General features: G+C 43.1%; 1 protein-coding gene across 9 annotated transcripts in view; it reads left to right on the top strand.

Annotated features, from left to right (window-relative positions):
• Window positions 1-18497, top strand: part of CNOT7 (CCR4-NOT transcription complex subunit 7) — a 137686-nt gene that overhangs the window by 20372 nt on the left and 98817 nt on the right. For 6 of the 9 annotated variants that reach the window (XM_030191449.1, XM_030191443.1, XM_030191442.1 and 3 more), the window contains one exon: window positions 1886-2101. In XM_030191449.1, coding sequence (XP_030047309.1) covers window positions 1985-2101 — 117 coding nt within the window. In that variant the 5' untranslated portion in view covers window positions 1886-1984. Of the gene's footprint in view, window positions 1-1885; window positions 2102-18497 lie in introns of those variants that run through there. The other 3 variants (XM_030191448.1, XM_030191447.1, XM_030191450.1) reach the window with 2 other exon arrangements.

The raw sequence follows: 18497 nt of genomic DNA, 5'->3' as shown, positions 1-18497 counted from the left end.
CCCACATGCATCACTTTGCACTTGCTCACATTAAACGTTATCTGCCATTTAGACGGCCAGTCTTGTAAGGTCCTCTTGTAATTTTTCACAATCCTCTCACGATTTAACAACTTTGAATAACATTGTGTCGTCAGCTATTTAATTACCTCACTAGTTACTCCCATCTCTAGGTCATTTATAAATATGTTAAAAAGCAGCGATCCCAGCACAGACCCCTGGGAACCCCACTAACTACCCTTCTCCATTGAGAATACTGACCATTTAACCCTACTCTCTATTTTCTATCTTTTAACCAGTAGATTATTTCTTAGAAACTAGCAGATAATATATTCTGTGGAATGGAGGAAGTGCCTCAGTAGAATATTTATAAACCTCTTGGAAGATATTTGTAAAAAGTTTCTTTAGGTGATAATGACAGGAAGATTTAAAAATTTAATATAATTCTCAGATCTTGAATAAGGGAAGTTTGAAAATGTTTAACCTGAGTAGCTTGGCCTGTTAGGTCTTCTAGCTTTTCTCCATATATTTTTAAAGTTTCTTCAAACTGCTGAGTCTTTAGGGCATTTTGACCCAACAAAGGAAGAACTGAAGAGCATACTTTGCAGATGGACTCCAAGCCAGCCCAGTGGAGTCAAGGATTATCTCCATCAGCTTAACCAGGGGAGGGATCACCAACTTTTCCCCTGGAACCTCCTTAATTCCTCCAGACTCAGCCAGCACTACAGACTGGGTGGAAGATGGTAATGGCTCCAGAGTAGAGAGGGAAGCCTGCCCTCCAGCAGAAGCTGAAAGTGACAGTGGAGTTCCAGACACTGACAGCATCTCAAGCTTCGCTGTGCTCTGGAGCACTGGGGAAATCAGAAAGCCAATCAGGCTGAGCGACGCCTTGCTCTCCAGTGCAGGGCTCTTCCTCCCGCCCTGCACAGTGGATTTGCCCATAGCGGAATTCATGGAGGTGACCTGAATAATCTCAATCTGTCACGAAGGAGGACCAACGGTGCTAGGGGAAACCCGGATCTTACCTTTCTGTTTAGACATTGTAGAGAGGTAAGCGCTGTTACAAGAGGGAAAAAAAATGGAGGGGCAACTGATCTTGGCTCATTACGTCCTGGCCAGCCGGCTTTGGCTTTTCAATTCTGAGCACTGTCTTCTCCTTTTGTGAAGCTTCTCTCTTTACTTGCAGCAAGAGGATTTATCTGCCAAATGCTGTTTTTTCATTCAGAGTTTGATCTGTTTTTTAAAGAATCTTAGTATTTCCTAAGTTTTCATAGCAAACTAATTCATCAAGTGAAATGTGTTTGATAGTACTATGGGCTTCTTTTACTAAGCTGCGGTAAGCACTAGCGAATGTTTACCACAGCTTTAAAGGGCTTACTGCAGTATGTGCCAAGGCATCCCATGGTAAGTTCCAAATATGTATGTGCAAACCACATTCTAAAAGAAACATTTAATTTTTTGGTGGGGGATATGTCTGGGGCAGAATAAGTGTTTCTGCACTAATCAGGTAGTGCATTTGAGTTGCCACACACTAAACGATTAGTGCACGAGCCCTTTCTGCCTACAAAATAGGTGGTAGTAAGGACTCACACATTAAGTTTTGGTAATGGCCGTACACATGGCAACATTAGCATGTGACCATTAATTTGGAAAATGGAAAATCGACCATCTTCCAGCAGTGGTAAAATTGGTCTTAGTACGCAGGAAAGACCCACACAAGGGTTCACTAAGACCACTTTCTACCACAGCTTTGTAAAAGGACTCCTATATTCAGTGGTATGCATTAATTCAGCAACATTCAGGAACTCTCATGGAGCCTGATGCACTTTTAGCTAAGCATGTTGGATTTGAAAACTGATGCAGTTTTTTTTTTTGTCTCATATTTTAGGTACAAAAATAAAGGGCAACAGACCTACTTTTTAATGAAAGTGTCCTTCAGTCAAATTTAGCTCTTTTGATGCCTGGGATCTGACCCCCCACCCTGACTATGCCAGCTGCAACAGTAGACCATAGTCAAAGAATTTGTGAAGTGTGGGCCTGCAATCTGGATGATGAGATGAAGAGAATTCGCCAAGTTATACGCAAGTATAATTATGTTGCAATGGTATGTTTCTACAGGCCTTTCATAAGTGTTTTGCAATAGGATGGTCATGTAACCATCTAGTTTAACTGGTTTTTGGGCTTACTATAAATCCAAGCTGTTAAAGCAATTAGGGTGAATTTTGTATTAGATATATTAAATCTTAGATATGGAATCTATTCATAGCTTTATTTAATTCTGGCATATGCATGGCCTTTTCACTGGCCTTCACCCCCAGTCACTGAAGACTAAACCTGTTGTGGTCTCAGGTACCGAGTTCAGGAGTTTGTAGAGACTTTATTCCACCAAAGGATAGTTTTAGCTTTTCCTTGAAGATATCTTCTTTTCAAAATCTTTTTCTTGTGCCTGCTTCCTTCAGTTGATAAGAAATATTCATGCAGATTTTAGCAGTAAACAGAATGGGGAGCATCATGTAAACAGCCTACGACTGTCCTAGTTATGTTTCTCACTTTATTTATAGTGAAGTAATGCTCAGGTGATCAGACAGGGGATACTGTTATGAAATTAATTATAATAGATAAAGGCCTACTCCAGTTTAGGGAAACTTGAATTTTAAGCTTTCATTGTTACATGAATAGAATCGCACAGTTGAAAGAGAGCACAGCATAAACTTCAGCAGCAAAGACGATGAATTGCTGATTCCTTATTGTTTCCCCAGACCAGTCCAAATGCTTGGGTTATGCTCTCCTGCCAGCAGATGGAGACTGAGAAGTACTAAACTATGATTTCATCTTGTAAGAACCGTGTGCAGCCCCTTAGCCATTCAGCATTTCTCAGTCTCCAGCAGGTGTTAGGTCAGAACTAGTGCAGCCTTTTCTCAGATCTGATAGGAAAGTTGTTTGTTTCAGTTTTTCTGGAGTTTAAAAATAAAAGACAGAAGCTAGTGAGTGAGGCACAGATTTGAGGAGTTCAGCCATTCCAGGAGACTCGGGATATTACACCTGGGGGTCCCAGGTCCCTCCCCCTCTTCTCTCCCTTCCACTAGCATCCCTTTTTTCTTGGCATTTAAGGGATAGCTGTTGTGTGCCTTGGTCTCCTTCCTCTCAAAAAGTGAACCTTGACTGCCTGAGCTAAGTATTTCTGCAACAGACAAAAAAAAAAAAAAAGCTTTCTGTTAACGTATGATATTCGTCTGTCTGCTCTCTGATTTCTTTTTTTCTGTGAAAACAATAGACTTTCAGTTTTTTGTGTGGAGACGGGAGTGTTTCTATGTTCATGGTGTATCTTACGCTGTTGTCCACTTTCCTGGGGGGGGGGGGCAATGTACTAAACTAGAACACACAGGATCCATAAGTATTTCATCCCTAATGTCACACAACATTTCCAATTTATTTATTTATTAAGGTATTTATACCCCACATTATCCCCACAGACATGCAGGCTCATTGTAGCTTACATAAACCGGAGAGAGAGAGAACTCCGGGTGATATTAGATACAAATGAGAACAGTAGAGTAGAGGGGCAAGAAAGAAAGAATACTTTACATATAACAGTACAAAAGAATAGGACTAAACAGGATCCAGGTATGCCAGCTGGCAGAGGCGATAATATTGTTGTAAACTTAATGAATCTAATAATTTAACCCTAAATAAGTCTCTATTAACAAGCGCTAGACCCTCTCCTCCTGTGCCTAATGTAGGGCAATGTAAAATTCTATATCCTTCTGGACAAATTTTGCTTATCTTTGGATCATCTGACTCTGTTAGCCAGGTTTCTGTGATAAATAGAAAACCTGGTTGTTCATCAACTAAAAGGTCTCATAAAAACTTTTTATTTTTCACTGACCTGGCATTAACATAAAAACCCAGTACAGGTTTATATGAATTTGAAGTTTAACAAGTAAAAAAAAATACCTTAGGTGTCTTTCCTGAGATAGCTGTTTACAGGGGTAGTTATGAGTTTCATTACTACTATATCTTTTTCCTCCCAATAATACAAGAGGCCCTGTTTACTAAGCTGTGTTATAAGCGCGTTAGCGTTTTTAACTTGCGTTAACCATGTACATGCATTAACAGTGTATGTACCTACAATATCCTTATGGACGCGTACATAGCACACACGCTAATTGTAGGCGCGTTAAAAAACCGCTAACGCACCTTAGTAAACAGGGCCCTAGGAAATGCATTATGCATCATCATGGAACAATCTATCAAATTATAATATGCTTGAACATTGCCATTCTGCTGCTTCATTTGTTTTCCATTTATGTGTAACCATTGTCCAATTTTCAGATAGGCCGTTTCCCCACTTCTTGGAGTGATACAATTTTAACTCCTATCCCCAAAGATTCAAAAGGAGATTTAGAGGATGTTGCAAGTTTTGGTGGCTAAATAATTAGAGGATTACTTGGATAAGTTTTAATATATTGCATAAGGCTCAATCAGGATAAGGAATTTAGCACAGAAACTATACAAGGTTCTATTGCAGAAAGTTGGCATTGATTATGCAGTTTGATCTGTCAAGTGCTTTCAACTTGTTTGATAATGATGACATTTTGACTATGCTGTTGGAAAGTTCCAGAGTTAGTTTTGGGGGTTTTTGGAGAGCAGAAAATTATAGGTTGAAAATGCAAGGAATTTATTTTGAGCAATGGAAGGCCAGGTATGGAGTTCCACAGAGTTCCCCATTGTCTGCTGCTGTTTTTAATATTATGCATTCTTTAGGGAAATATCTAGATTGAATGGAAGTAGATTCTTATATATATGCAGATGATATATCAATCATGTTTCCAGGTTCGCAAAATCAAGAGACTGCATTATAAGCTATCATGGCAGCATGATCCCTAGTGGTGTTTCTTGTTCCGGTACCTGATCTTCTGTTTGCCGGATTTTGTTTCTTCATCTTGGTGCCACATACTAAGCAAAAGGGGGTGGTGAGGACTGTGCTCCCACCGGCTTCCACCTCCTCACCGGTACAGCAGACCTTGGAGAAGTTCACTGTTAGGATTCCAGAAGCGGTGTCGGGTGAGAGTCCCCTTCGTGAACAAGGATGGAGGAGCGTCTTCCTTGCTGGAGCTGGATGTGTGTGCTCCCACCGGCTTCCACCTCCTCACTGGTACAGCAGTCCTTGGAGAAGTTCACTGTTAGGATCCCACAAGCAGCGCCGGGAGGAGTCCCCTTTGTGGGCGAAGATGGAGGAGCATCTTCCTTGCTGGAACTGGATGCGTCATCCCCCCCCCCCCCCCAGCGGTCAGCCCACCACCATGTCCAGCAGATGCAAGGAGATCGGCTACAGAGCCCTTGGAGGCGAAAGGCGCTAAATGAGCCTATGTGGAGCAAGCCAGACCCCGACTTACTGCTGATGGTGAGAGCATTGGCGCTGACTCTACAGTGTCTATGGTGGTGACATTGGAGGATCTCTGCCAGGTCCTGCAGATGATGGACTCAATAGTTGGAAAATCAGCTCAGGAGCTGACCAGCCTTATAAATAAAGTTGGTTCTTTGGCCCTCTCTTTAGAGGTAGTCAGAACATGGATGAGCAAGTGGAACAAGTTAAGATTGACATAAAAGAGCTTAAGAATGTTGTTTCATTGGTTGTAAAAGATAAGATGGCAATTCAGCACAAAATTGAGCAGTTGGGCAATTATAATAGGACTTAATTTATGCTTATTAAACTTTCTAATAAATCAGAGGGTATGCCTGGGACTTTTGAAAATGGACAGTCGAAAATAAGAAAAGATAATAATGCAAAGATTTAACTACTATTTTAGAAGAATCTTTTTCTGATTTGAAGGAACGATCGACCTTATTGGTCTCATTGTTTTTTGATCAGGGCTTAAATGCTATGATGAGACTTTATTTTCGGAATAGTCAAGTACAATTCTTTGATCAAAGGATATGGATTTTTACAGATGTGACAAGGTCAGCAGAGGAAAGGCGTAAGACTTTTCTCTCGAGAGGTAAAGTTAAGAAGCTTGGTGCTTCATACTTATTAGCTTATGCATGTAAATGCCAGATCCAATATTTGGGGGTTAAATATGTGTTTTTCGCTCCTGAACAGTTGAGATCATTTTTGGATCTAAAGGAAATCTCCAATGAGGTTGTGTCATCTAATGCTGACTATTCTAATAAGATTACTACTACTACTATTTAGCATTTCTATAGCGCTACAAGGCATACGCAGCGCTGCACAAACATAGAAGAAAGACAGTCCCTGCTCAAAGACCTTACAATCTAATAGACAAAAAATAAAGTAAGCATGTGGGAAGAGTCATGTTAAGCCTTCTTATTATAAATTTTTTGTAAATCTCCTATATTGCTAGCCGCGCGCCTCTCTTTATGGTGGTCTAAGGAAGAAATGTTTCTTTATTGTTCTTTTTATTATTGTTCTTGAAATAAATTTTTTATTTTGTCTCTGCATTGCTGGTACATGTGGTATGCTTGGGTATTTTTGTTAGAGTCTGTAATTAAAGATTTTAGACTGCATTATATAAGATAAAAGAGAATATAGAATCGTTAGATATATGAACCTAAAGTTCCATGAACTAAAGTTAAATCGGGGGGGGGGGGGGGGAAATGTCTTTTAATTAGACATCCGCATGATACCTGGATTACCCAGCCAGTTAAAATAAACTTTGAAACTTACGAAATTGATCTTTCTAGTCATATTCTGAAAGTACAAGTAGATAAAGTTAACTATAAATGGTCAGGAAAATAAACTAGTAGAAACTTCATTTACATTACTGAGGAAACTTGGGTCAGTCAGGAAATACTTTGAACCCCTAATACAGACGTTCCCAAACCTGGTCCTGGAGGCACCCCAGCCAGACAGGTTTTCAGGATACCCACAATGAATATTCAAGAGAGATTTGCATGCAGTGGAGGTAGAACATACAAATCTCTCTCTTGAATATTTATTGTGGGTATCCTTTCAGGTTTTCAGGATGGGGTGCCTCCAGAACCAGGTTTAGGAACCATTGCCCTAATGTATAGACTAATTGTTCAGTCATTTCTGCTTTTATTGCATTGTTGTATGTTTAGTCACTCCCATCTTTATAAACGATCTAGAGATGGGAGTAACTAGTGAGGTAATTAAATTTGTTGACGACACAAAGTTATTCAAAGTTGTTAAATCGCAGGAGGATTGTGAAAAATTACAAGAGGACCTTACGAGACTGGGCATCCAAATGGCAGATGATGTTTAAGGCGAGCAAGTGCAAAGTGATGCATGTAGGAAAGAGGAACCCAAACTATAGCTACGTGATGCAAGGTTCTACATTAGGAGTCACCGACCAGGAAGGGGATCTAGGTGTCATTGTTGAAGATACGTTGAAACCCTCTGCTCAGTCTGCAGCAGCGGCTAAGAAAGCAAATAGAATGTTAGGTATTATTAGGAAAGGAATGGAAAACAAAAATGAGGAGATTATAATGCTTTTGTATCGCTCCATGGTGTGACCTCACCTCAAATATTGTGTTTGGTTCTGGTCATTTCATCTCAAAACAACATATAGTGGAGTTAAAAGAGGTACATGATGGATGGGATGAGGAAAGGCTAAAGCGGCTAGAGCTCTTCAGCTTGGAGAAAAGACAGCTGAGGGAAGATATGATAGAGGTCTATAAAATGAGTGGAATGGGTAGATGTGAATTGCTTGTTTACTCTTTCCAAAAATACTAGGACTAGGGGGGCACGCGATGAAGCTACAAAGTAGTAAATTTAAAATGAATCGGAGAAAATATTTCTTCACTCAACGTGTAATTAAACTCTGGAATTCGTTGCCAGAAAATGTAGTAAAAGCAGTTATCTTAGCGAGATTTAAAAAATGGCTTTGATGGCTTCCTAAAGGAAAAGTCCGTAGACTGTTATTAAAATGGACGGGGAAAATCCACTGCTTATTTCTAGAATAAGCAGCATAAAATGTATTGTACTGTTTTGGGATCTTGCCAGGAACTTGTGACCTGGATTGGCCACTGTTGGAAGCAGGATTCTGGGCTTGATGGACCTTTGGGCTGTCCGAGTATGGCAATACTTATGTATTTATTTACTTAACCTTGTCCTTTCGAAAACAAAGATGTATGACAAAAACAGAGACATCCTGCATGCTGGTTGGATCTTGGACTAACAGAGTGGCCTTTCCACCTGGAGTCTTATCAAATCCCCATTCCAGGATTTGTTTAGCTAATCTAGAGCTATGAACACTATTTGTCCTGCATGTGTTTAAATTCTTTGAATTACCCAGCTGTCTGAGGCCAAGGTAGTAATACGTTCATTAGACTAGACTGTGGTCCCCTTCTCCAAAAGAAGAAAAGGAGAACTTTTGCATGTAGTGATGTCACCATTAGATTCATAGACAAACGTACAAGCAGTGGATACAATAAAAGTCCTCTCACAATAGGTGTCTTCCTGAACAAGGTCTTTATTCAAATCAATAAAAACAACCCGACACATGACGTGTTTCGGCCGTGAAGGCCTACGTCAGGGGTCTATTGATTTTTTGATGCAAAATACCTTGTAAAACAGATGAATCACAGCCAATTAACTGTTAACAGAGATATCACATGCGATGCGCCGCTACACTTCTCTGTCACACGCTCTTTCGATATACAGCATGTGATAGAGAAGTGTAGCGGCGCATCGCATATGATATCGCTGTTAATAGTTAATTGGCTGTGATTCATCTGTTTTACAAGGTATTTTGCATCAAAAATCAATAGACCCCTGATGCAGGCCTTCACGGCCGAAACACGTCACGTGTCGGGTTGTTTTTAATGATTTGAATAAAGACCTTGTTCAGGAAGACACCTATTATGAGAGGACTTTTATTGGATCCACTGTTTGTACGTTTGTCTTTGGTTCTCCTATGGAGAGATCACCTTCTGTGGGTGTTTGCACCATTAGATTCATCACAGGTTAACCTTAACGCTGTTCAACTGTCTGGAAAGCTAACCAAGAGAGTCTCCATTCTCCCGGATCTATAAGATTTCTGTTTAAATAATCTGCCTGCACATTGTGTACCTCTGCAGCATGTGCTGCTGAGATAGCTCCACACAAGTCATCATCATGGTTGCTTCTTCTGTGATTTATTGACTTCTTGTTGCTCCTTGTTTGTTGACATAAGCTACTGCTGTTGCATTGTCTGATAAGATCTGAATCGTCTTGTTCTGTGCTAAAGACCAAAATTCAAGAAGTGCCAAACAGCATATGGGATAGGTCATATATTTTGGGCTTGCTCAAGACTTGAACCTTTCTAGCAAAGTATATATGAAACTATAGAGAGCATATGGCGACTATAATTACACCTCTCCTCTTTTTCTCCGGAGGCTATGAAAATAACAAAAAATGATTTAGATTTTTGTGATTTATGTCGTTCTCAGAAAAGTTAGGTTCCTGTTTACTAAGGTGCGCTAATGTTTTTAGCGTGCGCTAAACGCTAGAGACACTCATATATTCCTATGGGCGTCTCAAACATTAGCGCACACAAAAAATGCTACCATGTCTATAGCTCGGCTTAGTAAATGGCCCTTAGTTTGCTATCATAGAAATCCCTGGATTTGCAGTTAGTTGAAGTAGTTGTTTATCATAGCATACTGGAGGTTCAGATGTCTGATGAACTATAGAATGTTAAGTGATCCTTTTTTACTAATAGTTTATTCTCAATCTGTGTCTTTTTTTTTTTTTTGTTACATTTGTACCCCGCGCTTTCCCACTCATGGCAGGCTCAATGCGTCTTAAATGGGGCAGTGGAGGGTTAAGTGACTTGCCCAGAGTCACAAGGAGCTGCCTGTGCCCGAAGTGGGAATTGAACTCAGTTCCTCAGTTCCCCAGGACCAAAGTCCACCACCCTAACCACTAGGCCACTCCTCCACTCCATTCTCAATCTGTGTCTTTGGGGATGCAGTTAGTAAATATGTTTGCAGAGCCCTTTCTCTATAGTATTTTTTTAATAGCCAAGATTTGTTGGTATCTCTGAGTGTGGTGGTATCTTGTTAGCTTCAGTTTTGTTTTTCACATGACTTGCTGTGTTGTAGACATGGCTTACATGAAAAATGTCTTTCTGCTCCAAACTGGTGATTTTTGCTGTATGGGTTTGTTTGAATTTTCTTTCTAATATATTGAAAACTTTCAACCGATAAGATTTAATTAAATTAAGAGTAAGAATGCTGTTATCTCTGCACAATTAAAATGCTCACAAGCATGAGAGTGAATTTAACTTTTCAAGGAACCATTGAATCTGTTCTGATAAGGACAGTGAAAAAATAGGGAGATTTCTATTCCATTTAATTGAATGGATCCATGAAAATGGTTGGCAATGTTCTCTTTTGTCGATTATGGCATGTGTGGCACTGCAAACAAATGGATGCTACTAAAGAAGTGTGCAGTTTGAGGCAGGAAGCCTCATCAAGAGAGTACATTTGCAACACACTCATTCTGTGGAGCCAATTCAGTAAGCTGGGCTATCCACTATCACTATGATTTCCCCCTGTATTTTCCAACGCTAATCCCACTCTTTGATACAGGAAGAAGGTTTAATGCAGGAAAATTGATCATAAACTGCTGCCCTAAAGGGTAGTGAAGTTGGTATGCAAAACTCATACAAGTTGCTACATTAAAAATTGCTCACTGTTGTATCAAACTCTGTTAAAATCTAGCACAGTTTTTTACATTTATCCTTTTAGTGGTGCATTACAAAAGCTTAGGGCTGGCATAAAGATGCAGCATGGGAGCAGAGGATGATTTGAGGTGAAATGCTGCACTTCACCTCAGATCACCAAAGTGGCCCAAATGAGATGACAACTCCCCCCACCCCAAACATACACACACATACACAAAGGGTGGCAACAACCCTGACCTCCGAGCAAGTGAATTGCACTCCTGCCTCCCAGTTTTAAAGGTGGGATTTGGGGGTTCTGGGGAGGGTCTGGAAATACTGTGGAGTCCACTTAGGCCCCCAGGGTAATTTTGATGGAGTTGGGGAGGGTGGTGGGCCCCACAGGCCACCAGGGAAATTTTGGGGGTGGGAGGTCTGGGGCCAGGGCCACTGAGTCATCAGGGATGTTTTGTTGGGGGTGGGAGAGGGGAAGAGAATCAAAAGTATCTGGGTGGCATGGAACTCGAATGGGTTGGTTGGGGAGGAGGTATGAAGGCTCTGACCTGCTTCTTGGGGTGGGGGGGCTTGTTTTTTTAATATCACCCTTCCTGTCCATGTGTGAGCTCATGCTTTGACAGAAAGGAAGGCATTTTACTCTGATTCTGCAAACAGCTGCATCTTAGCACAATGATGTATGCTATTTTTTTTCTGCCAGTACACACTTTTTAATGCAATGGCAATTTGCATACTGTTAGCAAACGTTTTGAATTATGTTTGTGTTAGAAAACTGTTCATTGAGCTTTAACTCACAGCTCTAATGTACCTGCATTAAGTGGAAGATTCTGGCTGTGGTAAAACCTTAGTGGCATATTTTGAAAGTGACAATGCACCAATATGCATTTTTTATCATTCTGCTAGACTAGTCCAGACAAATGCCCCCACACCCAGTAGATGAAGGCAGAGAATACTGACTTTGTGATCCTACCAGTGTAGGGATTGGTGCAGTCCTGAAACGTGCCTGTAATCTCTGCCTCCTGGACCTGGCTCCGGCTCCCTGGGGTACTGGCTTTGTAGGTTTTGACCCTCAGTTAAGTATCTGGTTGACTTGAAACACTAGGGGGCAGTTTGGCACCATGGGCCACTATCCAGAGGGAGGGGGAGACCAGGTGGTGAGTAGACTATTTTCTGCCCCCTCTCCCCCAGGCTGTCATTGGGGATGGACCTTTAAATTGTTAAAAAAAAAAAAAAAAAGTAAAGTTGAAACAGCCTTGGTTCCCAGACTCAGCAGTGGGTGTGTGCCTTGAGTTCAGTTTGGGTTGGCCTCCGAGCTACAGTTGCAACCAGGAGGGGGAGTCAGACATGCCATATAAAGGCCACTGCTGTGGTAGCAGTAAGACACACCGCATAAACTCTATAGCAGGGTTTTTGCCCTGTTTGTGATAGGGAGCTGCTAGCAGGTGTGACAGTCCTGATGGGGGATGTGCTGGCAAGTGAAGCAGGGTTTGGGCAGCAAGCAGAGCTGGCAGGTGGAGCAGATGCAGCTTTCCTGCCAGTGGGAAACATGACTGTGTTTGTGGTGGACTGCATGTCTCCCGGCCAGTGTGAAAAGAACTGGTTGGAGGGGGTGGAAGAGTAGGACTCCTCTGGGAGTAGCCTCTCTGGAAAGAAAGGAGGGTTTCCCCTGGAGAGGGAGGCGAGTCTCCGGTTATTCTTCTCTTCAGGAGAGAGGAATTATGGATCTCTTATTGCACAGGTGGTTGTCTCCCTTCATGTATCAGAGGTTTCTGTGGAAGAGACAACGGAGGGGGAGCCCATTCTGGAGGGCTTGCACAAGCTTACCCAAGGCTTTTTCCCTCCGTAAAACTAAACAGGATGGTCCTGATGGAGTGTAAGACAACAGATGCTTCTCTCTAGCCTGGAGCCTCCTTCTGTATCCTGCCTCATCTAACAGAATTTCCATTACGTAGCTTCTCACTATTTCAGAACCTGTGGGATAGTTGTATCCATTAACCAGCTGGTGGAGATAGAGAGCTAAAAACTGAGTTAAGGTATCTCTCTCTTGGTATCCAGGCCAGCCAAGAAAGTAATTTCAGTATTTTCTGTGTCCAGCAGGTGGATGGACACATTTTTCAGCTTCTGGTTCTGAATGATTTGCTCCTGGTCCAGTTGATCAACTAGTCCCCAGTTGAGCTTTGTGGGTGGGTTGTGTCTGCAGAGTCATATCTGGAGGTCTTCAGATCCCCTGTCTCTCGTTCGCTGCAAATATTACTTCTTCCCTCCCTTCACCCCATCCCTGTTTCCTGTGGCGCTCTCCTTTTCCAGCACAACAACCTTTAAATAAAAATTAATAAAAAGGAGAAGGAAAGAGGTTTACTGGAGAGCATGGGACAGAGTATCAGCCCTGATTCTTTCTCATCTTGAGTACGAATTGTGGAGACTGTGAGCTTGGGGGGAGCAGCCAGCAGTAGTAAGTCCGACTATAGTTTGACTCGGAATCGCTTGCAGGGCTGCAAGTTCTACTTGGTGCAGGGGAGAGATCCTGACTCACCTCTTGGGACCGCATTGTGCTGTGATTGTGTCAGTAGCGGTGAATGGTGATTCCCACAGAGGCAGTAAAGCAGTTTTACTGCTGTGGGACCCACCAGCCAGCATAGGAACGTAGCACTGTATCAAGCTGGGGATCCCACGGGATGTAGGAGAAACGGTTGGTGGCAGTAGCATCCGACTATGCCAGAGACTTCAGGCTCTCTGGCAGGGCCAATGTGCAGTTTGATACAAGAGAGTGCAGGAATGGGCGGCACTTTGTCAGGGCCAACTGGCAGTGAGGAGCAGCCTCTGTCTGATCACCCACAAAGCACAGCCACCATTTTACAACCTCAGGACCCAACAGAACATTCAGCTGCATCGGGATCTTTGTTTTCTCTGAAGTTTGTTTTGCTGTTACACCAGGGGGCTCATTTTCAAAGTACTTAGACTTACAAAGTTCCATAGTAACCTATGGAACTTTGTAAGGCTAAGTGCTTTGAAAATATGCCTCCAGGTCTATTTACTGAAGCAGGATCAGTCAGAGTTACTGCAAGGTTCTTCAGGTTCTCACCCCGTTGCCCTCTCAGGCTTCTAAGAGATCTCGTTTAGCCTCTTATGTCCACTCCTGGATGCTACCTCTGCTTCTCACTCCTTATCTGATGTGGCCTCGGTCTATTCAGAGAAACCATTAGAAGAGGGAAAGCCTGAGCAGGGGAAATGACCCGAAAGTACTGAGGTTGTTTCATAAAAAGGAGTTTTTTACTCTTATTTCTGATGTATTGGCAGTGCTTTCCATTGAGGAGCCTTCTGCTTCGGCGTCAGGAGTTGCATCTACGTCAATCATGAGTGGGCTTGGATGTCCTTCTAAGAACTTCCTGATGCATCCAGACATTAAAGACCTGATTACAGCAGAATGGGTGTCACCGGCTGAGAGTGGGAAGAGCTGTGGCACACCTCTGCCCATCGGTTCTGGAGGAGAAGGGGAAATGCAGCTTCCCAGGGTGGACTCTCTTGTTAAGGAGGTGATTAAGAAGACCACCTTGTCGTTGGAAAGGGGCATTGCCCTAAATAACCTACAGAATAAAAGCTAGAAGGCTCGCTGAAATAAGCCTTTGAAGTGGCCTCTTTGGACCTTCAAGCAACAGTGCGCATCTCATTTGTGGGTAGAGCTCTCTTTCCGATAACAGAATAGGAGGTAGTGTCAATGAACATCAGAAAGTCAGGTTGAGGAACTATTTGCAAGTTCCATGTAGCATAGGGCACCTGGACAGAACAGGAGTCTCAGTGGTTAATAAATCGCTTGGAGCTCAGGGCAGTGTGAAATGACTTACATGACTTTGTTTCCTTTCTGGCAGGACTCCAAAAATGCGATGGCGGTGGCTTTATATCAGCAAGTGTGGCAGGACCCGCAGCCATCCAGTGGCAGTGGAGGCAGCCTCCCTCATGAGCTGGGCAAAGAAAAATCTTCTCTGCTTGTTGGCACCTCATGTTTTTGGGCCCTTGAATGTGGAGGTGAACTTTCTCAGCAGGCGTTCCTTGGAATATCCAGCCAGGGTTTTCAGCTGATAGTTGTCCAATGGGGGTTCTCTTGCTTCTGGACTTGATGACAACAAAAAGGAATGCCAAAGTGCCCAAGTTCTTCAGCTGTTGGAAAGAACCTGAGCTCGATATCGAAGCCCTACTGCATCCCTGGCTGGAGAGACATCTACTGTATGTCTTCCCTCCTTGACCCATGGTAGGCTGCATGTTGAAAAGGGATCACACTGCACTAGGGTAGAATAATTCTTGTAGCCTCGGATTGGCCGCGGAAGCCATGGTACATGGACCTGATTCTACTGCAGGACAGGGGATTCTTTCTGTCTTCTGCCGGTACGTGGCCTGCTGAACCAAGATCCAGTGTTCAAGGAGGATCCGTACGCCTTTGGTCTTACAGCTTGGCCATTGAAAAGGCTCAGTTGAGACAAAAAGGTTATTTTGATTCTGTCATTGCTACCTTGGAAATGCTCTACATCCATGACATATCTGATGGTGTGGAGGATGTTTGAGGGCTGGTGTTCTGAGTGTGGACTTTCTCCCTGCTTTGCCCAGATTGCACACATCCTAACTTTTCTCCATGCATGCCTTCAGAAAGGATTGATCTCTCTAAAAGTTCACGTTGCAACTTTGGCCTATTTCAGGGGCTGACTGCAGAAAACATCTCTTGCTGCTCACCCAGATATTGTTTTGATTTTTGTAGGGAGCAGACCACTTGTGGCCTCTCTTTCATATGCCGTATCCAGACTGGAACCATTGTCCTTTGTGCTCTTCAGAAGGGCTCTTTTTGAGCCACTCCAGAAGGCCTCCTTGATAGATCTTACACTAAAGACAGCATTCTTGATGGCTGTTGTGTGGCACGTAGGGTTTCAGAGCTTCAGACTCTCTTGTCAGGATCCCTTTCTCCGCTTTTTGGAGGCGGGAATCTCCCTGTTCACAGTTCCTTCCTTTCTTCTGAAAGTGGTATTGGCATTTTATCTCAGTCAATCTGCTGAGCTTCTGACCTTTTGTAGAGAGGATGAATATGCTCAGTATTCCTGAAGCTTCTCGATGTGCGTAGAATCCTCATTAGATATCTGAAAGTCACAAATGAGTTTTGCAAATCAAACAGTGTTTGTGGTTTTTGGTAAGCAGAGGCTTGGCCTCATGGCTTCCAAGCCCACATTTGCTAGGTGGCTGAAGGAGTCTATCACATCAGCTTATTTGCTTGCTAGCCGTTAAGCCCGTAAAAACGGGCAAGTATTGCAGCCCTCCTCTTTCCCCTGGCCTCACCCCGTCCACCAATCCTCCCCCCCCATATCCAGCGACCCTCCTCTTTCCCTTGGCCTCCCCCCTCCCCCCATATCCAGCAACCCTCCTCTGTGCCCTGCTCTCACCCCAAGTCCAGCATCCATGGCCTCTCCCCCCATGTCCAGCTACCCTCATCGCCGCCGCTCCCTCCCCCCTCCGTGCCGGGCCCCCTGCACTGACCTGACAGCGCCTCTCACCTCTGTGTGAAAGCGCTACAGGCAGCAGCAGATCGCTCTGCTGCTGCCTGCAGCGCTTCCACACGGAGGTGAGAGGCGCTGTCAGGTCAGTGCAGGGGGCCTGATACGGAGGGGGGAGGGAGCGGCGGCGGGGATGGGGGGAGGGTGGAGGTTGTTTCGCGCGATGTTCCTTTCCAGGCGGCGTCGGCGGCGTCGGCGTCCGACAATTCGACTCCGTTTCCCTCTCTGTTCCGCCCTCTGACGTCATGACGTCTTGACGCGAGGGCGGGACAGGGAAGTCTGTACTGCGCATTTGCAAGTGTGTACGGTCACTTGCCGTTTATATGTTTGATGGAGAAGCAGGCTCCTCATACTTTGCGGGTTCATTCTATGAGGAGTACAGTGACATCCTGGGTAGAGACTACCTTACTGCCTCCGGCAGATATTTGCAAGATGGCAACGTAGTCGATGCTGCATACCTTTGTCAAGCACTACAGAATGCACGTTGCGACATGCTTGGAAGCCAGTTTTGGGGTTTCGGTCCTCATGGCGGTGGTGCCAGGATCCCACCCACTCTAGAGATTGCCAGAGATGAGAGGTCCACACATGTTTAATCGTTTGCTTAACAACATAAGCGCTGCCATACTGGGACAGACCGAAGGTCCATCAAGCTGTTTCCAACAGTGGCCAATCTAGGGTACAAGTACCTGGCAAGATCCCAGAACAATAAAAACAGACTATGTTGCTTATCCTAGAAATAAGCAGTGTATTTTTTTCTCCATCTTAATAATGGTTTATGGACTTTTCTTTTAGAAAATTATCCAAACCTTTTTTAAACCCTGCTTAGCTGCTTTTACCAAATTTTCTAGTTAGTGTTAGGTATGCAAGCTGTTTAAGGTTGTTGTGTTTATTATGATTTTAACCTTAGCTACTTGTCTATGTAAATACTGAGGAGGTGGGCTGGATAACAAGAGATGTCTCAGCTGAGTTTTCAGTTCTCTGTCTCCCCCTGCTAGTTGATAGATACAGCTATCCCACAGGTTCTGAAATAGTGGAAAGGACTAATGGAAAGGAAATTATCAAGTAAGACCTAATTTTTCCTTGTTTCCGATGGGTGTGTGATCCAGAGGGAGGCTCTGGGTTAGAGAGAAGCAGTGTGCTGCTGATTGTAAAGGCAAGCTCAGAGTCAGAGGGAGTGGAGAGGCAGGGAAGATGGGCCCACAGGAGGAAGAAGAGAGAGAGATGCACACCATGGGGGGAAGTGTGACTTGTGAGAGATGCTAGAGTGCAGGGGAAGGGAACGGGGAGAGGCAGCTAGGCAGATGCCAGGATCCAAAATGGTGGATGGAACAAATAAACAAGGTAAATGGTATTCATGGAGGGGAGGGGGAGAGAAGGGTATCCATGGAAGGGAGGGGGAGAGAAGGGAAGGAGGTGGTGCTCCTGGAGAGGAGGGGAAGAAAAGAGAGGAAATGGAAACGAGAGAAATTTCAGAAGGAAGAAAGTTGAATGTGAAAGACGGATATATGGCAAAAAGTGAAGACGAAAGGAGGAGAGAAGAAACAGTGACTAGACAGGTGGCCCTGGAAACAGAGCTGAAAGCACAGACAGAGGGAAGCAGAATCAGAGGAAGGGAACAAGATGATTAGAAAAATAAAATCTCCAGACAATGGTAAAAAATGATTTTATTTTCAGTTTAGTAATTAAAATGTATCAGGTTTGAGAATTTACATCTGTCTATATTTTGCACTGTACAAGAGGGAATGTTTGGTGGACATTTTATACAGTTAATTAAGTTTTTAATTGATGTGCAGCCCTAGTGGTGATTTAAATTGAACAATCGTGATCATGCCAGGTCTACCCCTCTCAGAACAAACTTGAAAATATTTATAATTAGACATCAACTTTTTAATATTAAAAACTATATACCATATGTATTAGGAACATAAATAGGTAAAAGGATACAGTATTTGAAAACTGTCTATACTTCCTTTAGATAAAAGTGAAGGTTCTTTGAGGTTGTATGTATATCAGGACCAATTGTTTTGCTTTGACTGCAGCTGCAGTTTACCATCTTAGCCAACTGCCTAGTCTTCCTAATGCTTATGCCAGTCCTATTTGTACGGTTCTTTTTTCTTGTTCTTTCTATTCACAATGATATGAAAACATTTTTACCATTTTTCTGATTTCTGCTATTATTGCAAATATGTGACACAATGTTAATATAGCAACATAGTAAATGTCGGCAGATAAAGACCTGCACGGTTCATTCTGCCCAACAAGGTGTGTCTAAAATTGAATCTGGCACTATACACAAATTCAACTTTTTCATGATTAAACACAGGTATTC

This window comes from Microcaecilia unicolor, chromosome 2 (assembly GCF_901765095.1).
Source record: "Microcaecilia unicolor chromosome 2, aMicUni1.1, whole genome shotgun sequence".
In the NCBI taxonomy this organism is placed as follows: Eukaryota; Metazoa; Chordata; class Amphibia; order Gymnophiona; family Siphonopidae; genus Microcaecilia; species Microcaecilia unicolor.
This window is presented reverse-complemented; position numbering and strand designations above follow the sequence as displayed.